The sequence below is a fragment of the Conger conger genome, chromosome 1 (genome assembly GCF_963514075.1).
Source record: "Conger conger chromosome 1, fConCon1.1, whole genome shotgun sequence".
Taxonomy (NCBI): domain Eukaryota; kingdom Metazoa; phylum Chordata; class Actinopteri; order Anguilliformes; family Congridae; genus Conger; species Conger conger.
Genome location: NC_083760.1, coordinates 43,805,619 through 43,829,756, shown reverse-complemented (window position 1 = coordinate 43,829,756; position 24,138 = coordinate 43,805,619). Strand labels below are relative to the sequence as shown.

General features: G+C 41.6%; 1 protein-coding gene across 5 annotated transcripts in view; it reads right to left on the bottom strand.

Annotated features, from left to right (window-relative positions):
- hectd1 (HECT domain containing 1) overlaps positions 1–24,138 on the bottom strand; it is a 113,049-nt gene that overhangs the window by 28,643 nt on the left and 60,268 nt on the right. For 2 of the 5 annotated variants that reach the window (XM_061232673.1, XM_061232683.1), the window contains exons 22-33: positions 23,228–23,551; positions 22,506–22,672; positions 18,643–18,819; positions 15,528–16,361; positions 12,993–13,214; positions 12,647–12,780; positions 6,721–6,877; positions 4,383–4,605; positions 4,116–4,170; positions 3,673–3,855; positions 2,992–3,205; positions 1,636–1,718 (exon numbers count right to left, since the gene is read on the bottom strand). In XM_061232673.1, coding sequence (XP_061088657.1) covers positions 1,636–1,718; positions 2,992–3,205; positions 3,673–3,855; positions 4,116–4,170; positions 4,383–4,605; positions 6,721–6,877; positions 12,647–12,780; positions 12,993–13,214; positions 15,528–16,361; positions 18,643–18,819; positions 22,506–22,672; positions 23,228–23,551 — 2,773 coding nt within the window. The remainder of the gene's footprint in view (positions 1–1,635; positions 1,719–2,991; positions 3,206–3,672; positions 3,856–4,115; positions 4,171–4,382; positions 4,606–6,720; positions 6,878–12,646; positions 12,781–12,992; positions 13,215–15,527; positions 16,362–18,642; positions 18,820–22,505; positions 22,673–23,227; positions 23,552–24,138) is intronic. The other 3 variants (XM_061232692.1, XM_061232701.1, XM_061232709.1) reach the window with 3 other exon arrangements.

Here is a 24,138-nt window from a genome sequence, read left to right as displayed (position 1 = left end):
ACGCCAAGATCATAGCTAAAGAAAATATAAAAATTATAACATTTTAATAAGAAAACACAGCAAATGGCATTCATAGGTCTAGTGAAATGTTCTTAGGTGCCTTCTGTATTACTACTCCTGGAGAAAAATTACTGACAAAAATATTGAAGGGGTGCAAATATTAATATTGTATCAAATTCTTGACTGTACGCTCAATACTCATCTCTTTAGTCAATCCTTTAGCTAAACGGTGTATAGCTCTGGAGATGGTTGGTAGGTGCAATAGTGCATATTTAAAAATACTTATGTGACCGTTGGCACTGTGTATGCATCAACAGTGCCAGTGGGGTTAGTCACAACCTAAGGTCACTGGGGAGGTTTGTGTGGTACTCGCATTTTGGGCATGGTTGGCAGGGCAGCCTACTGTGCTGTATTGCACATGAGAACATTGGACCACTCCAACCAGACCCTCGCCCGGAGCTCATGGACTGCTGCAGCCCTGATCCTCTCCTGGTTCATGCCCACGCTCCAGCACATCCTGGAGCTGCAGATTCATCGCCCTCCGAACTACATATTCTACATCCAATGTAAAATGACCTGCTAGTTTGATACCTGAACTCTAACCATCTTAACCTATAGTTCTTCCCATCCGTTTTTTTTTTTTTTCCATGCCTGTTTGAGGGTTTTTCTCCTACTAGGGAATTGTTTACCTCATGCTATTTGGGAGCTTAAGGCTGATTGATATTCCCCATTTTTCTTTGCTTCCATTACTATGTAAAGCGTTTTTCGAACAGTCTACTGTGAAAAGCGCTATACAAATAAAATTGAATTGAATATTATCCCCACAGGCCATAAGTAACCAAAGGATGCAGTTTAAGAATTCCAGAGATTGGTTGTGTCTTGAGGTCACCAAGTCTTTATATAAAAAAAAAATTATAATAATTTTTAAAAAACCTAAAGGCACCTCTATAACTTTTTGGAAGGGTGACACAAAGACAGCCCTTAGGGAGCACAATAAACAAAACCAAACCTAGTCGACTGAAAGAGAGTGCTATGGTGAGATGTGACCCAAATCTAACATTTTGCCCATAAATGCTTGGCGGGAAAATGGGATGTATACAAGGAGAAGCACTTCATACCTACTGTCGAATACAGGGGTCACTGATGTTTTTGAGATGTTTTGCCGCCAGTGGCACAGGGGCATTATTTAAGATTAAGATTAAGATTATTTAAGATTATTGTTCATTTTTTGAATGTATACAAATATTTAATGCCTACTGAGACACAAAAATGAACAGATTAGGCTACTAATCCACTACTATGCATTATGCATATTGTCTGTTTGGATTGCCATTTGAATTTTGTGAACATAACTAAGAAAAAATTGTGATAAGACGCACAATTTGGCACATATTTCTGGAAAATACCGCCACAAAATCAGTCATTTTGATTGAAAAAGAGGGTTTTTCCCCCGAAATATTTTTTGTTTTATTGATGAATTATAAAAAATAAAAATCTATGCCTGTCAAGCAACTCCCAGGGACCACCACAGTAACAATAACTGATTCCAGAGGAAATTTACATCCAGCTTTCAAAGGGGGAGCTTTGGCCACCAAAATCACAGTCAGTTTATACTCTGCAAACGCCAGTAATTACCTCAATCTGTTGTAGGATTTTGGTGGTGACCTTTTTGCTGGTGAACTCCTCTGGAGATGCATTGAATTGAAGATCATCCACTTCTAAGAGACATGAGAATAGCTTGAGTGAAAGCTCAGAACACACAACTCAACTCTAACTGTTCATCAACTCTTGAATATATGAAATGTATCCCGGAATAGAATTACATGGTCCTGACATGCCAGAGCAGGACCAGACTTCGGACAAACTACGCATTCTGTTAGGTCACGACGACTGCACATGCTAAGAGCTGGGAGAGTTACAATGCAGGAAAAGCCTTGCAGACAGGGGACAAATTCTGGAGATTTAATGAATAATACAATGTATGAATACAGACAACTCATGTGCAGATGGGATCATTTTCGTTTGACACAAAAACAGCCACACAGAAGGCTATAGTGTAATATTTCAGTGAAAAAGGGATTTGTATATTCAAGCAATGACTAAACTGACAAACGTAACTAAATAGCCAGAGTAGTAGGTATCATTACAGTGAAGTTATTATTATTATTATTTTTTTTCCAGATTTTTCCCTTTTTCTCCCAATTTGGTAGCCAATTGTACCTCGTCTGATTCAACTGGAGGTAGTCGTATTAGATGTACCGCCCGTACCCCGTCCCTCGGCGGCCCGAATGAGAGCGACACGCCTTCTTCAAGCCGTCTCGTCTCGTGCCCGTTGCCGTGATTCCGAGGCGCCCGAGGTGCTTATTGTGCGGCGATCTAATAACCCTGCCAAGTCCCTCCCTCTGGAGCAGCGAGCCAATTATTGCTGCCCCACGTGAGCCGGCCAAACTTGGCTTTTGGCAGGACCGAGAATCGAACCCCGATCCCCGGTGTGCAACTGCAGCAAACTGCAACCGCAAGTCTGCTGCGTCTTAGCCTGTTGCGCCACCGCGGCTCCCCTCATTACAGTGAAATTAATTGATGTATTTTAGCTGTAGGCTATAGTGTAGCCCTGCTGGTTTCTTGTGTCTAAACCAGCACACCCTGCCATACCTGACTAGGGTAAGACAACACAGGTCTGAGTTCCCATATAAATCACATGTAAATTTCCCACAGCTGTTCAATTCATTACATTACAATTCCACTTTAAGATTAATGTCCCACTTCCAACTTTTTTTTGAGCAACATCCACAAGAGGTAGATACACATTTCAGGCAGATTACTTTTAAGTAGTCAATTCAATTAGTTAGCACCATAAATGACATCAAGTATATTTTGGCCAATTCTCCCTGATTATTCAATGACAGCAGAATATTTGGTCACTGACGGTGACTTGCTCACAATCACAGACTCCAAGCGCCACCCGCCTGCAATGAGTGTGGCAGTACTCACCTTCCTGCAGTGAGCGGCTGGCGTGGGCATCCCCGCCTATGATAAAGAGAATGCGCAGCAGCTGCAGCACGTCCTCCATGCCGCAGGCATTCTGGCCTGTGCCAGCCTTGGCCTGGGCCGGCTCACGCTGTGCACTCAGGATGTCGCAGCTCTGTGTCGCCGACAGGGAGCCGGGGCTGGAGCCTGCAGACCTGCAGCCGTGCTCGCAGAAATCCTGCAGGCACAGGGGCCAGGGTCAGAACGGCGCTAAAAACCACAACGCTGCCCTCACTTACTCAGCACTCGCAAATCAACTTTATCAAAGTGCTTTACATATACAAGGAGCATTTCACGACCAAATGCTACATCTATCTTATGGAATTATATGCATGGCAAAAAAACAAAACAAAGTAAAACAATCAGTCTCCTCAATTCATGGAAAAGCATTTTACAGCAAAAAGTCACTCAAGTTAAAAGTGGGGGAGGAACAGTCATTTAACAGGAGGCTACACAAGCGACAGTCAAGCAAGAAGAAAAAAATAATTCAAAAGACAAGGGGAAATAAATATTTATATACACGTGTGTGTATGTATGTATGTATGTATGTATATATATATATATATATATATATATATATATATATATATATATTTATATATATATATTTATATGTATGTATGCATATCTGATGCCGTTCTATACCTTGTATGCAGCTATGAGCTGAGAACAATTTCTGTTTTTCCTAATACTTTTATTAGTGCCGGTTAATTTCCAGTGGCGCAGGAAAGACGAGTCTGCATTCTTCTGCATGTAGGTTATCAAGTCATTCTTTGGTAATTCATCAGTGCCAAGGTACTGTTCCACATGCTCTACAGACCAGCAACCCTACAATAGGAAGAGCCAAGTGTTGGTCTTTCCTGATTGTAAAGTCTCACGCAACAGACATGCATTAGAATAGGATTGCCACTAAGAGGCCCATGCAATTACCATAAATATCACTGTAACATATTTTACGGTCTCCTGCTAAAGGTTAGTGATGTCTTGGTCTATCAGAAAGGAGCATTAACACATTTAAAACAGCCACAGAAATTCACAGCCAAGAGTAAATGGGTTAGAGGGGAGCGGCAAAGGAAATGTATAATTACCATTTTCCCACTTTCTTTCTCTTTGTCAGAATCCTTCATTTCTCTGTACATTATCCTACAAAACACAAAGTTCAGTCATAAATGCCTTTGACATATACCAACAGGCAATATAATATATATATATAAATAAATACTTAATTTTCCTAAATAAACCAATTTCTACTGTTAGGCTTATGATAGTTTAATGACCCACATGAGTAATTTCAAAATTTTTTAGTTGTGGGTACGAAGTGACTGTAACGGACATGCATGTTTATGTGTACATACGTGTACGTGGGCTCCCAGACGCGACGGAGTTTGTCCGATTTGACGCTCCCGTTGCAGGAGAGCTGCAGCAGCTTCTGTACATAGTAGAAGATGGTGGACTTGTAATTGGAGAGTGGCAGTTCCACCTCTCGGGTGGTGCCAAGGCCAGAGACTTTCAGGACAAGAGCCAGGTGTGGCGAGGGGGCACACTCCACCTCCTCCTGCACCTCAGAGCGAGGGGTACCTGTCGAGGAGACAACTTTTCAAGAACCACCCTGCTGTGCTTTTGTACCTCCATGCTCTACCCCGTCCCACTCTGCTCCGCTCAAATTGCATCAAATAGCCAGAATAAACGGCTGACGGCGGCCTAAAGACACCTCAAAATCCTCCCACCTTCAATCGTGCCAATGGTCTTTATCATACAGTGCAGCTCTTGCGATTCTAGGTTGATATTGTATTGGCGGTAGCCAGTATATGAATTTAGACCGGTGATCATACTGATAGCCTAGCAACATTTGCCTACTGCCTTGATCGGAGATCGGGAGTCTTTTAACATCTTCTGTAGAACAGGAATGAACACCAAACATCTTAGCTAGCAAGTGTTTATGTAACTAGGTGATATAAAACAAATTTAAAACAAAACAAAAGTCTTCATCATACATTTCAGTTATTGCAATTAGCCAAGTTGATATTCTATCGGGGGCAGCCAGTGTCGGAAATACCGTTAGCTATGCTGATAGCAACATTAGCTAATGTTACTGATGCACGTAACGTTATGAATCAGAGCATTAATCTACGATCGTTTGTAGAATAGGAATCAACTGCTTAAATGTAATTGATGTTAATATTTACAGCGCAAATAAAGCATATCTTTATTTAGATGCATAAACTAACTGTATGGCTTTGCTTTTATGTGATAAACTGACCGTTAACGCACACCTGAATGAAGGTTTGGGAGGCGGGGAGGTGTCCTCAATCCACCGCCAGACCCCTCTCGAATAAACCGTAAAGAGAGTGTGTTCTGATCACCTAATTCAAGGCAGAATCTAGCCAGATCAAATGTATTCATTCCAGTCTTGACAACTAACATTAACTAGCATCACGTTTGTAAAGCAGGGTAACATAAGCCGGCTAGTTACTTGACGTTAGTTGGCCGGTTAACGCACCATTCGCAACATAGCTCTCAGTAATTGAGCGATATCTATAAAATAATTAAAAGATCACATCAAAGACTAAATATAAACCAATTAGCCAACCTTAAAACCACCTGCTTTTTTCATGATGAAAAATGCTTTAACCTGTATAAACTTACAAGTTTTATACATACATTTAAAATATTTTATATGCATTTTTTTAATAAGGCCATCCGCCATATAAAAAAAAAAAAAAAAAAAATTCTTTACATATATTTTTATATATTACTATAAAAATTCTACAGGTCCTGGAGCACCTGTTAAGATGGTACGTATTGGTGTTCCTGACTAAGATATTTAAAACAAAACCTCCCCCCTCCCAATAAGCTTACAAGATTTCCATCATCATTTAAAAAAAACTCTTGAATGCAATTCACTTATGATTATCTGCTTATACGTCATTACATTACGTTACATTATATTACATTACATTAATGGCATTTAGCAGACATTCGTATCCAGAGCAACATACAAGAAAGTGCAAAGTGCATATCATAATTAAATATGAAGTGTTTCCAGACAAGTTCATACAGTTTAAAGTATTTTTAATCATGAAAAAAATGGTCCCCTGCTCTTGAGGTCCTGGACGTCTGCTGTCCTGCTCCTCCTCTGGTTCATCCCCATCCGCTGATGCATCCTGGAGCTACTAATGCGCCGCCCATCTGAACTCCATTTTACATAGCTCTACGAGGACGTTCTAACTCAACCTTTAGGCCACCTAATAGCACGAGGTACACGACTCCCCAGTTGCTTTTTCCAAGTCTATCCAATGCGCGGTCAGACTCAGGAAGGACATTGGACTCATGTCTGAGCTGCAGATGTCTGTTGTGAAACTAACTGCACCTACATTCTCCAAGAGTTTGGAGAAGAAATCGCTAACTAATTAGTCGTGCATATGAGGGATGGCATTTGAGTATCTAAGCTTTGAGTATCTAACCTCAAAGATTTCTTATACATGCACTAAGGAAGCAATTGAATATTGAATGAACCTCACTAATCAGAAACAGCTGATTTGTCTGGATCAGCGGAAATAGATGTAAATACCCTCAAATTAAAGGTGAAAATCTGCACTTTAACCTCATATTAATGGTTGAAATATATGGATACTTAAAAGCAGTAACCATTCAAACCCTCATTTGATGCAACATGGTCTGCTATAGTGGTACCTGGCGGAGGTATCTCCAAGTCAGTGGTTTGTTGGACGTTGGTGCGGCCTGGTCGCGGGTCAAACGCGGGGACGAGAGCAGAGAACTGACGTTTGAGTACGAAGTCGTCGTCCCACGTCCTGCGCCGGCCCCCTTTGGTTTCATACTCCTCTTCCTCCTGCAGTGACAGTGAAGGATAAGACACTCCAACAAGCAGACAGCCAGATACACTCAGCACTGCCCGTTTGTGGACAGGCAGCAAGACCACCCATCGTAGTGGCCTAAAAAATGGTGAAACTGAGCTTCTCTTGTTTCTTTGGACAAGCGAAGTATGCTCAGGTGCATGCATGCATCGGTGGGTTTTTTCTGTTAATTCTATAAAAAGTTAGTATTGTTATCGTACGAAAAAAAAAAAAATCTGGAGTGTCTCGGTGGCGCAGCCTGTAGAGCACTGACCGCGTGCTCATTGCGAGCTGCGACGTCGGCGGTTCGAATCCGACCGTCTGGCATTTGTCGCATGTCTTCCCCTCTCTCTCGCTCCCATTCTTCCTGTCTCTCTATACTATACTGTCCAATAAAGCTGAAAAAGGCCTAAAAAATATCTTTAAAAAAAACAAAACAAAAAAAATCTGAAAAGAAAAATTGCACCCAACATTACTAAGAAGGCAAGTTGAAAAATAAAGGCTATAATTCTGTTTGTGTGCAACCACTATTAACAACACAGGACTGTGTACTTCATCCATTTCTAAAATCAAGTTGAAGAGTTGGCATAGGCTAAAAGAAAAATCCTTAGACCAGTACCATCATTATCCATCGGATATTGAGCACAAAAATTCCCTGCCTTAAATTGACCACTTTGTGTCACCATATGGGCTTGAATCAAATGCATTGGCAAAATTTAGCTGTATTGGCTTAAAAGTAAAATCATTAGACCAGTCGCCTAACTGTACAAAATCCCATTTTTAGATTTATACCATTTTCCTTCAGATACCCTGTCTAACATAGACCAGATTTAGAATGTCGCCACCCCAACACGGTGTCATCATGTTCACATTTCATGCCATTCATGTCTGTCAGGCAGAAGCCATAGGGAAGAGGGATGGAAACATGAAGAATAATAATTATCATTTAAAAAATGAGATGCGACTAGCATGCCTGGCCATAGCCTACATGGCTTTAATTACAGATTGCTGGACATCTGTGAGCACAATTTCAATGTAAATGTAAAACTTTCATTCGGCAATTATCGGACAATGTTGACATTTAAATACAACTATTAAAGTTGGAAAATACAATTCAATTTTCGTCAATAGGCTAATGTAGGGAAGAATACATTTCCTGGTTCAGTGTTCTTGGATGGTCACCCAACACCTCAACCATACTGAATTATCAAGGGGGGTTAGGAACAAAGCCCAGCACCACCAGGGAGGTAGCTGGGTGTGAAAGGGAGTTTGCTTTGCTTTGGTGACAATGGCCATTTGGTTTCCTTCCTCACATCACATGCATTCAAAATAATGTGTATTTTATGTGATAAACTGACCATTAACGCACACCTGAATGAAGGTTTGGGAGGCGGGAGGTGTCCTCAATCCACCGCCAGACCCCTCTCGAATGAATCAGGGACAGGTACCTACATTTCACTTCAGGAGGTTTGGGGTATAAAAGCTCTTTCTCATATTACATGATTTTGTCTTGCTTTTATCCGCTATGCTTCATACTGTAATTAAGACAAATTTTTGCTGTATTAATAAAATGTTATTAACCTGAATTTTGTACTACAAGTTTTACTTCACAAAGGACCAAATTCCTACACTATAAATAAGATCGAACCTCCCAGTCATAAGCTGCATTGGTTACATGGTTAACTGTTAACTGGGATGGTAACCATTTACAAAAACTGATGTTTTGTCACATCCCTATTGTAAATCACGGCTAAGAGTCCTGATTATTTTTCCTGAGTGTTCAGTGGTGGTATACAGTGGCTTCAGAAAGTAGTCAGACCCCTTCACTTTTTGCACATTTAATTTTAAATGGATAAAATTGCCATTTCATCATAAGCATAAAGCACCCTTTGCTGTGGCACTCCAAATTGTGGTCAGGTGCATCCGGTTTGCTTTAATTATCCTTGAGATGTGGCAAACCTGTGGCAAATTGAATTTATTGGACCTCCATGGCCTGTAGACCTCATGGCATAGATCAGGGCAAGGGTATTAAACCATTTATAAGGCTTTGAGTGTTCCCAGGAATGTACCTAGAAGCACAAAATGGAAGTAGTTTCGAATCACCGGGACTCTTCCTCGAGTTGGCCGTCTGGCCAAAAGAAGTACCCAGGCAAGAATTACCCAGGCAAGAAGGGCCTTGGAGCTTCAGAAGTACTCAGCAGTGATGGAAGAAGCTGCCGGAAGGACAACCATCTAAGCAGCACTTTATCAATTAAGCCTTTAGGTTAGAGTGGCTAGAGGGAAGCCGCTCTTGAGTAAAAGGCATATGCCAGGCCAGCCCACTTGGAGTTTGCCAAACAGCATTTAAAGGACTCTGAGAACAAGAGGAAAAAGATTACCTGGTCTGATGAGACAGAAATGATTTGGGCAGAACTGCAAGCACTATGTCTGGTGAACACCAGGCTCTGCTCATCCGGCTAATACCATCCCCATGGTGAAACACGGTGGTGTTCACGCTATGGGGGTGCTTTTCAGCAGCAGGGACAGGGAGATTGGTCAGAGGGAAGGATGAAAGCAGCCAAATACAGAAAGTCCTTGAAGAAAACCTGCTCCAGATGACATGCAACCTCAGACTGGGGCGACGGTTCACCGTTCAGCATGACAATGACCTGAAGCATACAGCCAAGACAATGCTGGGGTGGCTTAGGGACAAGGCTCTGACTGTCCTTGAGTGGCTCAGCCAAAGCCCAGACATAAACCCCAAAGGGGTTTGCTGCCAAAGGGGCTTCTACAAAGTACTGAATTAAGGGTATGAATACTCATGTAAAAATATATAACAAAAAATGTTTTCCTGCTTCCAAATCCCTTTTACGAAGCTTAAAGAGAACTTTCTCAGAACTATCTTTTATACATGGAATCAACCTGGTTGCCCTTCTCTGAACCTTTTCCAGAGCCAGAAGAACTCCCAAGTGTGGTCAAACAAGGGTATTGTATAAAGTGAGTATAACTTCATCATCCTGTTGGCCTTTTCTTTTTTTTTACTGCTACAGCACATTGACTAGAACCTGAAAGGCTTTGATCAACTACCCCCAAGTCTTTTTCAACTTGAGCACCTTACAATTTTGTATGAATAATCCTAGTTTAAGTTTTTATTTCCCATATTGTAGAACTTTACATTTAGTTGTATTGAATTTCATTTGCCAGGTTACCGCCTGCTGGATTCTGTTTAAATCATCCTGCATAACTTTAGTAGATTCCAAACTGTTCGCTTAACCTCCTAGTCTTGTATCACCTGCAAATTCAACTAAAATGACCTTGATATTGAAAGTACTTATGTAAATGAGGAAGAGCAGTGGCCCCAGCATCAAACCCAGTGGGACTCCACTTACCACAATATCCTGCTCAGATAAGGTTGCTCCTACTACTTATCTTTGTTCTATCATGTAACACATTCTGAAATGGTTCCTGTAATTCCTATCTTCCTCATTTTAATAATGAGTTTGTCACACGGTACCTTATCAAATGCGTTTTAGAAATCTAAATTATACAATATCATGAGCCCTGCTAACATCAAAACACTTCGCAGCTTCCTCCAAGAAAGCCAAAAGGTTTGTCATGACCTAGCCTCACAAAAACCATGTTGATTTCTGAGGGTAACTGATGAAAGATTCCAGTATTTTACATGTGATGCAAGTTTCGGTATTTTTATATACATTTCTTACATATTGGCATCACCTTGTTTCCTGGCATCTGGTATTTTCTCCAGTTTCTAAAGACTATCTAAAAATACTTGCCAATGGTTTAAAAAAATTCTCTCACTTAACTCTTTGAGTACCCTTGGGAATATGCCATTGGAACCTGCTCCCTTATTTGTCTTTACTTTATGTAATGTATCCAGCACTTCTTTATCCCTTTATCTCACGGCTACTCTGCCGGTGATTTTAAAAATGCATACACACATAATTTAAACATTTAATCCAAATAAGCTCAACTGAAAAGAGTGATAGTGCTCCTTTAAGGCGATGCATATAGGTTTTGAATTTTGGAATGGTGGGTTTATTATTGGGAGATCTCAATAATAGGCAGAGGGATGGAGATAGTGGAATGCTGCAGCGCATGATGAGTTCTTGCCAGAAACGTTGAGTAGTGCCAGGTGGAGTGGAGATGATTATCTGGGGTGTTTAGTGTGCAGTGTGAGCATGCATCGGAGTCTGTGAGTCCCATCTTATACATGCTTTCCTGAGTGATATGTGGATTAGTATTGTTAGTCATTGTGACGGTGTTCCTGCAGATTTGGGTCCAAAATTCGGTTTCACCGGTAAATGATAAAAGTAGAAGTATTTTTCCCATGCTTTGATTGCGATGGAAATTGTTAAGTCAACGTTGGATATTAGTATTTATTAGTATTTAACTGGAGGTACTGGAAGTATTGTTCTTTCCCGACTTCAGGACCAAATGCAGAAAAGTAATGAATTTGTTATTCTAGAAGAGGTGGTGGAGGTGTGTGAAGGCTTTGTTGAAGATTGAGTGTTTTTTTTTTAGTAGAAAGTCAGGGTTTTGTCATATTGGAGTGCATTTAAAGGGTTTGATTTTTGATTTTTGATTTTGTTAATTTTCCACCAGGTTGTCAGAGTTGAAATTACGGTGTTATTAAAGCAGTTATGTTTTTTTATTGTGGTGTTGAGAAATGGTAGATTGGAGATAGAAAATTCTTTACATTCTGATTGTTCCATTTCTAACCATGAGTTGTTCTGTTGGTTTGGATGAATCCAATTGCTGATATACTGTACTTGATTTGTCAGATAATAATTTGGGGCTTCTAATCCTCCTTGAGTTTTGTGTTTCTGTAATGTGACCGGGGTGTTTTATTTTTCCAGTAGAATTAGTTTGTTATGGAGTTTAGTGAATTAAAACATTTAGTGGTGGGTTGGGTCAGAGTCATTGTGAAGAGGAAATTCATTTGGGGTAATATGATAACTTTAGCGGTTGCTATTCTGCCAATTAATGAGCGGTCCAATGGTTTAAATTGTCTTCTATTGTTTTTATTAATGGAGTGAAGTTTAGGTGAAGCCATTTGGAAATATACCAGACTTTTGCAGATTAGATACCAATGTAGCTAGGCCGGAGCACAATTAATGACTGTGAACTTGCCACATGAACACAATCAGTTTCACAGTCAGCCATGACTTGAGGTCAGAAGTTTTTACTGGTAAATTCCGACCTCCGATGGTAAATGGAACGCAGCATAACTTCCAGAGTTGAGTCTGCTTAAATTGTGGAAACCTGGAGTAGTTTCCAGCCCACAGTTACACTCTCATTGGCTGTCCACAATGTCAATCACAGGAGTGTGGATGAAATTGGTGCTTATGTTTTTAGCAGTCAATTGGGAAGTTAGCAAACACAGCAAAAACACTTGAAAAGATTTGAGGCTAGTAAAAAAGGTTTCCAGGCTGAAGCCCGAGAAGCCCGATGCTGGCATCAACAGACAGTCAGACACTATAGCTGATTTTTTAATTATTATTATTATAATTATTGTTTTATTATCTGAAATCATTCAGTCAAACAAATATTGAATAGAGGAAATCAGGAAGGGGCAAATTTTTCAGGGCATTGTATATTAGGTACATTAAATAAGCTCTATCATTGCACACCAAGTCACTGGCCACCACCAATCATTTACTTGCCTAATTAAAATGATTAGAGAATATCACTTAGTAGATAGTTACACCCTTGGGGGTACGGGACAATACAGGCATCCTAGAACAGCGTCTGGAAGAAAACCTCACCAGAACCTCCTCATACTCTGGGTCCTCCTGATTGTCATCCTCGTTCTCATCCTCATCTTCATCTGGCTCAGGTAGGTCTTCCTCATCGTCCAGTTCAGCCAGCAGTGTGTTGGCACGGCAACTGTCCAGGAAATCTAGTAGAGAGGGGTAGGAATTGTGAGGATGCTGCATGGATACAACGGCATCATAATATTAAAACGTATGTGAGAGGGGAAGTTGTGGGGATGGGAGTTAATGGGGGAAACAAATCTGAAGGAGGTGTTAAGCAAGAGGAATGTTTAGAGTATCTGTGGGGGGGAGGGGTGGGGGGGATTGAAAAAGTTGGTTTAATTCCAATATAGCCTACCATAGAGGGAAAACTCAGCCTCCTGACCTGTGTCGCTCTCACTAGAAGTGGAGGTCAGGCTGGTCGTCAGCGTGTTACTGAGCAACTGGCCAACCGACAAACCTGTGGTTGCCGTGGCTACATTATTGCTGCTGGTTACTATGGAAGTGGACATTGTAACGGTGGAGGTGGTACCAGTGGTTGTGAGGTTAGGAAAGCTCTGAGCACCCATGAGAGGAGAAGCTGCAAACAAAACCGAAAATGCCATTAGTTTCAAAACAGAAAAAAGCTAGTATTAAAACTGAATTAACGAAACCTGCATGCTCTGCCACAACACACTTGATCAAGCCTTCAACAAGCACCTTAGGAACACAGGGATATGCTTTAAACATCATACTGCATCAAACATTGTTAGTTGGCATTTTATCTGCACACGCTGCTATAAGGGGTGTGTCACAGCAGTGATGCGAGCCGTGGCAGGAGGAGCACACTCTGGAAGATAAAAGGCTGGCCAGCCAGGAGGCATACAGAGAGCATCAACACTCATCAACACTTTCATAAATGTCCAAGCTACTTACACAGCGGGGGTTTTGGCAAAGTCACTGCATATTCAACACTAGTACATGCTTAATGTGGATAAAATACTTCAGGCTCTGTTAAAATTCATAGGTTGTTACTGATGTTGACTGTGGTAGTAAGTGGTATCACATAGGATAGGTGGGTAGTAATGCGCTACATTTACTTGGTTACATTTACTTAAGTACATTTTTAAATAAATTGAACTTCTAACAGTTGTTTGAAAGGAGGATACCTTTTGCGCCTACTCGAGCATATTTATAAAGGAAAACAATAGGTACTATAGGTAAGATTTTTGCTATCCTCAATGCTTGTGCAATAGCTCTGATCGATTTCCCCTCTTTTCTAAGCTTCAAAATGGCTCACTTTTCTTCCAAAGACGGCAAAACCCAAGGCTAAAACCAAGAGTAGACAACTATTTATTGTTTAACCAACCAATCTAGCAGGACACACCTGGGCAACAAGAAACACCTGTCAGTCATGTTCCAATATTTTTGCTTACCTAAACATTTGGTGGTCTGATACAAAAGGTGATCTATTTTAAGCTGTTTAACAAATCTAGATAAAAAAATACCAGGAAATAAAAGCTGAAATTAATTCCCCTCCATTACTTTGGGTGGGTAATATATTATCCCATTTCATAATAAAAAGGTCCTCCATGCTCCAAACTTCATTATAAAAGCCGCCACTACTGTCATAGAACTAGATTCCTCGCTGGTTCACTGTAACCGTGTTCTGGTTCAACGACTTGAAGAAATGTAGAAATGATCCATGTGGCCACAATTATCCAACATAGCCATTCCCTACTAACAAAATCCCGCATTTCCCATGAGATTAGCCACAATATACAGTGGGGCCCACAGGTCTGAGACCACTAGAGAAAATGGATTATTTTCTAATTTGATAAAAATTTTCATGACTAAGAATTTGCAGATAATATAATTGTGAAAAGCTGAATCTTTGGAAAAAAAATGACATCAGAATTTCAGAATTTCTTAGTATTTGGTATGTCCACCTTTTGATTTAATGGCTATGTGTACTCAGGCATGGACTGTGCAAAACCTGATGATTCATGTTATCGCAGCATTATTTGACAATGTTCCCAAGAGCATTTTATAATGTTACTGAATGCTTGGCTTTTGTCAGTCTTCAAGTGTTCAATGGGGTTGAGGTCAGGTGGTTGTGAATTGTGCAGCACTCCTTGGTCTTCTTTGGTCTTCAAGTAATTCTTGAAAAGCTTTTAAGCGACTTTAATTTGTTACATTTTTCAAAATCCTAAAACTTTGTTTATTTCCAGGATTACATGAAAAAAAACAACACAGATTTTCAATGTGGTCTCAGGTTTTGGACCCCACTGTATCTCTCTGGCAAAGAAAAAGATCCTCCACATGCACGTGTTTGGCCAAAGCCACTATTGGAGCCTCGCTGCAATAAATTAAAAAAAACTTGCTAGCTAGCATGTATACCTTCATGAAAAACCACCAATGGCACACAGTCATTACAAAAAAAAATGCATTGACTATTACTGTTCACTAATATTTGCCCAGTAACTACACATAGTTGCTTGTTCTAACATATTTTATTGGCTAAAAAGATGTTAAATAAGACCGTGGACCTCTAGAACATTGGTAGTTAGTTAAGAGGGAGCATCATGCTGGTACACGGTGTGCTTCCAGCTGTCATCTGGATACATTTTTCCAGCTTAAAGGGAAGTATCTTATAAAGTAGTGCATGACAAGTATCTTGCGCAAAGCTTTTATTATTGCAAATGGTAAAAACAACATTTTATGGGTACATTTTTCCCTTAAACGCCACGCAGCTAATGGTCACGTGTGCAGTGAGAAGTGCTGAGTTGACGATGATTGTTTCAAACCAGCCAAGAGGTAATCTCATTGACATCCAAAAGCCACAGAGCTCAGAAAGCAGGCAAATGTGCGTGTCCACTTGGGTGTGTGTGCGAGAGCAAGGTGGGGTACTCACTGGCAGTGCTCATGACGTTGCGGCCCAGGGTGTTAGTGTTGTTGTCACTGCTGGAGCGGCTCAGGTTCATGTTGTTGGTGGCATTGGTGCGGGACATGTTGGGCGCTCGGCGCACAAACGACTCCATGAGGCTGGCCTCGCGGGAAGAGAGGTTTGGCACACTGGCACTGGAGCTCATGGGCGCGCCTGCGGCCAGCAGGGAGCTGACCGACAGCCGGGCACTGGCTGCCGAGCACAGAGGCCTCTGAGAAGGCGTGTCCTTACTGGAGGACTCGGAGACTGAGCTGACGTCAGGTGAACTCACGCTGACTAGTCCCATAGAGATGGCAGCTGGGTCGGCAGCCGGCCGCAGGGTGCCATCCGGCTTACGCTCAGCACCATCAGCGCCCGTGTCAGCCGTTAGCGTACTGGTGCTGGAGACAGAGCCTGCCTCCGCAGAGGACAGCACCACTATGGGCTCCTGGCTCTCAGCCCCTGGAGCCGACCCCCCGGGTGCCCCCCCCTGCTCCAGCAGGCCCTCGGCCCGCCGCTCCAGCTTTGCGGAGCTCAGACTGATATCGCTGCTGCTGGCCACGCTACACACGGAGCTGCTACTGCCCTTCCGGCTGGAGGAGCTGGCCCCCGCCCCCGAGGAGGAGCCCCCCTTGTCTGGACAGTTATTTTTCCCCAGGCTGCTCCAGGACTGCGCTGTGCCTGAAACAGTGGATGAGACAGGTTTGGGTGACGGCGCAGACTCAGGGTCGTACCCTGGCGCAAGCTTGAGGTCAAATTTTCCTTCTGCACCCATACGGTAAGAGTTTGAGCCACCAGCATCCCAGGTGACATCAATCCACCCTGGAAAGGGACATGAGTTTGTGAGACCCAGCAGAGAGCAGCAAGTCAAGACAGCAGTACTGTTCCACACTGGACCAGACACATCTTTTGCAAACAAAACTCAGGTTTTGGCTTCGGTGCCAGAATCAGGCTAAGCACGCATTTTTATGTTTGCGAATTTGAACTAAATCTTCTGGTCCAGGTGAATCAATGAGAGAGACATGAGTTACAGAAAATGACAAAAAAAAAAAAAAAAAAAAAAAAAAGAGGCAAGTAGATTTTTTTTTGCAAACGCCAAGCTAAAAAGCGACTTAGAAAAGAACTGAAGGATAAATCTGTCAATGTAAATATACAATAGCAATGGAGTCCATAAAAGTGCTTGCAAATTGTGACATCAACATGCACTTAGCTGATTGATGGAGACATTTGGTTAAAAGTGTTTTACTTATTGCAATGTGACTGCCCAAAGATACAGCTGCAATGTAGAAAATGCTTATATATAAGTATTCAAAAATGTTACCTGTTATGTTGGGGGTGAAGGTAGTGGGGGGGGGGGGCAGGGGGAGGGTGAGAGCACCTCAAATATCAAACCAATAAAAGGAAGAAGTACACAGTTCCAAGTTCAGTGTAAATAATTATTTGAAGAATTAAATAAATTTATGAAATATCTGAGGTTTAATACAGTCACTACTGATTGCCCTTTGTCATATCATGCCAGAAGAGCAAGAGGAAAAATGACAGTAACATAGTGCAGTCAGACAAACACTGAGACTGGTTAATCAGTGACTGTCCTTCAGATTTCACTCTTAAATCATGATTATGTAAAAACTCCTTTCTGCTTCACGTAAAAAGGTGTCATAATTCAACAAGACAAGACAGAATAAAGTCTTAGGTAAGCATCACTCAGGACAGTATGAACATGATCAGAAATGCTTGACCATGTAGCGAGAATAGAAACCTGCATCTTGCCCCGAGTCACCAGAGTCATCTCATACTTTTCTCTTATTGTGTCTATTATATTAGGCTGAACAGAGGATAGTTATATTTCACTTTGGTACAACTAATTTTGTGGAGATTTCCACATTTTATTTAGATAGTGAATACTAGAAAATAGAAAAACATTAAGAGATGTAGGGAGGTACAGAGGAAAATAGATTGCCATGGGTGCTAACATCAAATGGTCAGTATTTATATATTTTTTAATATCCGATGGAAGAAAAAACAGTACCAGAAAAAGTTATTATAACCAAGTGACTTTCACACACAAGAACATATTTTTATTGGCATGGGCCTATTTATTAAAATGATCATCCTTCTCTACTTCCCCATCCCCATTAGAAATGCTCACACGCTGCCCATTTTCCCCCGCAGTCTGAAACCTAACCTGAATTTGTATGTCTTGGAACTGTAGTTCCTTAATTATAGATGTCTTGGTATGATAGTTACAGACTTGCCCTACAGTTTCTACCATATATGAATTGTACCTTATCTGATGCGTTCGGTTGTTTGTTCTATGACCTTGATATGCTCTGTTTTGTATGTCGCTTCGGATAAAAGCATCCGATACATGTAAGGTAATGTGATATAATGATCAAGCTACAGTGCTGCATTCCTACGCAGTAGCCAACCTGAAATTTGTTCTTCTATTTACAGCTAACCTAAACCTGAAAATGGCTCATCAGTTCAAAAGAACAGACAATTTCACATTTGTTCTCACTTCTATAAATCTACTATCCTCTGTAGTTAGTGTTTTCTTTGAAACCCGAGGTCTCAAAAGGGGGGAGTGAATTGGGAGCCAGTTGAAGGGGAACATGTGAAGTCGCTAATGGTCGGCAGGGACAGCTCGTTAGTGTTTGTTCTATGCAAATAAAACGGGGCAAGTTCCACAACATTACTTGTGTTATACCAAAGTAAAATATCCCTTCAACAGCCCCCTCAGGACTCCTCAAAACATGCAAATGCACTTGATGGTCACAATTTGTGCTTTAACTCACTGCCTGCTTGCTGCTGACTCCATTGATTCTGAGAAGACTTATTGAGCCCCACCCCATTGACTCAAGGAGATGTAATGCACTATTTACTCTATAAACAAATGCAGGAGCGATCTGACCCTTTATTTATCATTTGCTCTTAGATTAGGAGGGTGAGGGGGGAATGGACCAGTCTACACTGGTCAAGTCTCCAGTGAAGCCCTGGGGACAGTGCTGCCAAAAGCAAAGTGGGGTTGGGGTAGGCCAAACTGATACCCAGCAGAAGACTACACTCTGATCAATGAATTAGATAGAACGGTCTGGGGGCTCACCGTTGTGGGCCTCCCCTGTGACTGTGCCCTCCCCTACTGGGTTGCCGTCCTGGTCCCTCCACTTCCAGTCGATGCCACGCACCACGCGTGCTCCGGGTACGATGTACTTCATCACCTGGGAGCGGAAGAGGCGCCTCTGCCTGCGCAGATTGGCCTCTGCCTCCTTCACAGCTTTCCCTGTGTGTGTGGGGGGATAAAATATCAAAATCCGAACACAATTAGAAATGGGAAATTAGGATGGTCAAAAAGTAGATAGAATCTTTCATTCTGTAAGGTCAATTCGGGTTTGGTTTTATACCGTTTCATCTGACATTGCACTAGCTCTAGCCAACACTCCTCAGCTTCCTGTAATTTCTAATTGGCTATGTAAGCTGTTTATTGTAGTTCTTACTCTTATGTATACTTGCTGTATTTGCGTTGAGTTGCTGACACATGATTGGCTGATTAGATTTGCATTAACATGCTGGTGTACAGGTTGTTGCATCTTAGCCTGTTGCTCCACCGCGGCCCTCATCGATCAAATCCTTAACGTTAAATAATTGATCATCAATTATTCATTAGCATTTCTAATATATACACTCACTGAGCACTTTATTTGGAATACTATACTAATACTGGGTATGGCCTCCCTTTGCTCTCAAAACAGCCTGAATTCTTTGTGGCATGGATTCCATAAGATGTTGAAAACAATCCTTTGAGATTCTGTTCCATGTTCACATGACTGTCACAATTTCTGCAGATTTGTCAGAAGAACATTGAACCCATTGTCATGTAGTCTAGCAGCAAGTCCTCAAAAAAAGGATTTAGTTTTCGAGATACCCCTACTCGAGTTACAACAAAACAGTGTTTTTTCATATCCCATATGTCTCCCATTAATGAAATGGATTGTTGTAGACTTTTATTTTGGGCAGAATTAGGTTTTTTGGGCTATTCTGTAGACCTACCCCAATCTCTGAAAAAGATCCAAATTAGGCCAGTCCGAATAGGGGAATGGTGACAAAAAAGCCCGTAATTTAAGAATGCTCGCTCGCTCAGATTTGCTGAGGCATGACCCAGGTGTCTGCCCTACATCACCAAACAGTCAGAATGTAATTTATCTAAAAGAATACTGAAATATAGTCCTTTAAACATAGCTTTAGTTTAGGCGGAAATTGTACTTTTGTGGTGATAGGAAAAGAGGACTCCTTTACTTTTCTCTCATTTATCAGAAAAACATAGATTCCTGTCAAATATACTGTTACTAAATGGCCTAGGATGGTATTGAAAAAAACCCAGTGATTCTATGGAGATATCTAGTACAGTTTTACTACAAATGAGATGTGTGTAAGCGATTAATGGATTAAGTATATAGATACTAGAATGTGAAATATCAGGTTCTTCAGACACGTTTGGGGACACATTTTGACTTTCTGCACAGCAGGTACAGAACTCTGCACAGGGAAGGTACTGGCACTTTCCACTCTCTCCACAGTTTGCATCTTTGCAATACAAATGAGCAATGTCTCTCACCTCTGTAGGTGCTTGGGGTTTCTTAAATAGGACCGGTTCAATGGCTCCATCTCTGACAATCCATCCCTTGCCGATAGGACTCCATAACAGGGGTTTAGGGATGTGACTGTGGCACCATATCGCTGTCTGATACATTGCTCTTTGTACGTGTTGTTCAAATGCATCCTCTGTTGGTGGCAGACTTGCAGAGGCTGAATCTGTTGTTGATGCAATTATGAACCTCAGTTCATCCAAGTTAGGGCACATTTGTGAACATTTCCTTTTTTCTGTAAAGCAGAAGAGCACATTCTCTTGCTACCGGCAAAGACTCTTCCAAGCATGCAGAGAGTCCAAAATGGGCCAGATCTTTGAGCTCACCGAGATGGGTCTTGAGTTTGGTGAATGCTGTAGTCTTTCCTATTCTGTACAAACTGCTTGTTGTGTCACAGCCAGCGAGTGGATGACACACTGGTAGACAGTTGGACATGTCTTTTCCAAGTTTCTCTGATATGGTGTTGATGGGGCCATATCTCTCTCTCGTTCCATGGCCTGCATTCATGTACACTAGAGATGAGCCAAACCCTTTGCTCGCATAATAAACCAGCAGTACTTCCACATCTGTATCATCACACCTCACAACAATGCGAGAATAGGACTCCGCAAGGTGTATAGCATGCAAGACCATTCTTGTGTCAGCCTCCTCTTGATCACTGTACAGTGATGTCAAAGTGCTGCCTCCTGTTTTCATATGCTCTTCACCTCCTCACCTTTGTCAAATCTACCTGCCAAGATGATGGAGTCATCTGAGTGTATCCTCTGTGGGCCTGCATTGATGATGTAGTTGCTCACAAATACGGACAGTGCAGTCTTGTTTCCACTACTCCTCAGGTACTTCCTGTAGCTTAGAACATTTGTGTTGCCAGTGATAACATGTGTAGGTCTCCCATCAGTTGCACCTCTTCTTTGCCTCTCCTGGACTTTGATTGACTGTGGGTTGTCATACCTGTCAAACACCATGACCACACATGCCATTTCTTGTTTTCTATTTAGAAGAGACAAGATCTTCTTCAGAACACATTCTGCTAGGTCTCTGAAAGTCTGAAAGGCTGAATCATGGAGACTTTGAAGCACGGCCATGCCATCAATGATATATGCAGATTTCTCTGATGTCAGGCAGCTCCTGCATCACCTCTACTACAGACTCCAGTTTCTTTGCAAGGTCAGCTTTTGTGGTTTTCCTCATCCCTCCATCATCATAGAAAAGAGAGGGTGGGACAGCCAACTCATGAGACATTACATTCTCCAATGACACTTTGGGGATGAAGTACAGCCACCTGGTCTTTCCCTCCCCAAATATGATGACCATCAGAGTGAGCACTCAACTTATAGGCTATTATGCCACCTGCCCCACATTCGGAATGACCTAATTTGGCTGTTTCAGAGAAGCGGTATGTCTAAAGAAATCTAATTTGCAGTAAATCTGTACAATCTCCATACAATCACTGGGTTTTGTTCAATAGCATCCTAGGCCATTCAGTAACAGTATATTTGAGAGGAATCTATGTTTTTCTGACAAATGAGAGAAAAGCAAAGGAGTCCTCTTTTCCTATCACCACAAAAGTACAATTTCCGCCTAAACTAAAGCTATGTTTAAAGGACTATATTTCAGTATTCTTTTAGATAAATTACATTCTGACTGTTTGGTGATGTAGGGCAGACACCTGGGTCATGCCTCAGCAAATCTGAGCGAGCGAGCATTCTTAAATTACGGGCTTTTTTGTCACCATTCCCCTATTCGGACTGGCCTAATTTGGATCTTTTTCAGAGATTGGGGTAGGTCTAAAGAATAGCCCAAAAAAACGAATTCTGCCCAAAATAAAAGTCTACAACAATCCATTTCATTAATGGGAGACATATGGGATATGAAAAAACACTGTTGTGTTTTATTCTAACATGCTTTTATGCATTTAGTTGCTGCCACATGATTGGCTGATTTAACATTTGCATTAACAAGCTGGTGTGTACAGGTCTACCTAATAAGGTGATCACTGAGTGTATATATAAACATATAAAGTGGGCAGGAGAATTATTGGCAACCAATAAAATTGGAGGAAAAAAGCCTGCAGATAATAAACATGGGTAATGAACTATATTGTGTCATTCCATTACTTCCTGTTTCACTAGAGTATGTGAGCATGCAAAATTACAACTACAATTACAAGCAAATTATAACTACCTATAATGGCGACAATTCATCAGTATCTAAATTGCACTCCCAAGACATCTTGGTTGGCAGTGATGTTTTAAATACAGTCATTTTCTATCACAATAAAAATACATTCATCATGCTGTTAAGCGTTGCTGTATGCTCTCACCCAGCTGGTCCTCACAGACGCCACTGACAGTGCCGTACAGCTCCAGCCCAGACAGAGAAAGGTAGTGAGTCTGTCCGCTGGCATTCTTCCCCATCTGCCTAATACGAATGTGCCTCCAGCCCTGCTTCTCGTCTTTGGAAGGGTCCAGAGGCCACGTGGCTGTAGAGCTGGGGGGACACAGGCAAGTCGGCTCCAGTTTACAGCTGTAAATCCTCACAACTGCACAGAATGCGAGTGTTATTTGGCAAAGGTATTTCAAACAAACTTTTTGGGTATACCAAAACAAACAAAATGGACACGGTAACCCTGTCTTATTTTATTAATGCAATTTGAGCATACTGTTCCTTACAAAGTTCTATTAAAAAGCTTTTTTTTCCCACGATGAACAATGACCATTCAATTGTATGGAATACTCCATTCAAATTCAAGCATTTGTCACAGTCTGAAGTGGTATGTTATTTAACCCTTTCAGTCCCAAGAGTGCCATATGGCACGTGGGACTGAAAGGGTGATATATATTAGTTCAGTTGGTGATGAGGCCTCCCAGACCATAAAAATCTATTTGCTGAAAAAAATTCTATAATTACAATTAGAGTATGGTGGGCACCAAACTTAGTAACAAGATTATTAAGTTTGAAGGACAAAGGTGATGAGATTATGATCCGTCAATTGTATTAGGTCCTGTGTGATGCCAAACCCTTGTAGGGAGTTCAGCAGCCTACCCTGGCTCATTCAGGCTGCAGTCGTCCACATGAGTATACAGAGTCATCCAGTTCTGCCCGTCCTTGGACACCTGGAAGACCCAGTTGCGGAGGGCAGAGCGACCGTATCCGCGGGCGTGCCGCAGGGTGTATGCAGAGGGGATAACCCACAGGCCCAGGTCGATGGCGAACCAAGCGTTCTTATCGTCGTTGGTGTGACAGTTGAGGGCAGAGCTGTCCCGGCTCAGGATGTCCTCTAAACGTCCATAGGGGAGGTTCCGCCCCTCTGATGAGGTCACCACCACTAGCCCATAGGCAGCAGGGTTCACCCATTCATACGCAGTTCTGAAATTGGGGATATTATGAATGAATGACAACAGAATATGCCAAGAAGGTTCACAAACAGAACACACATTTAAACGATGAAAACCTAGGGCAATCTTTTGGTATGACATGTAAGTCAGCACGACACCAGAAGCTTCATAATGGCAATGTGAAAAAATTAAAAATATACTTGCCCAATAAGTCAAACCAAGACACTTATTAGTTGGTCAAACATATTCATTGGCTATACAGAAAGCCTTTTTACAGGTTCTACAGCCACTTGGTACTAAATGACTCATTACTGAATTACTCAAAACTGAATGTACTAATTAATGTGGGCAGTTATTTGACAGTAAACAGTAGTTACTGGTGTCACATCGGTGTTAAGAGTGACCAGAAAGCTACTTCTCACAGCCTCCAAAAAAAGAATAATAATAATAAAATTTAAAAAAACCTGTTCTATGGTGTCTCAACAGACAGCAGGTGTGAACTTGTGACCATTTAATATGGGTGGATATGAAAGTGGTACTCATTTATGGCAGTATGCGATTATAGCCCTACAAAACAGACTGGTATATGCATGTGATTATAGCTTACATATCAGCCCG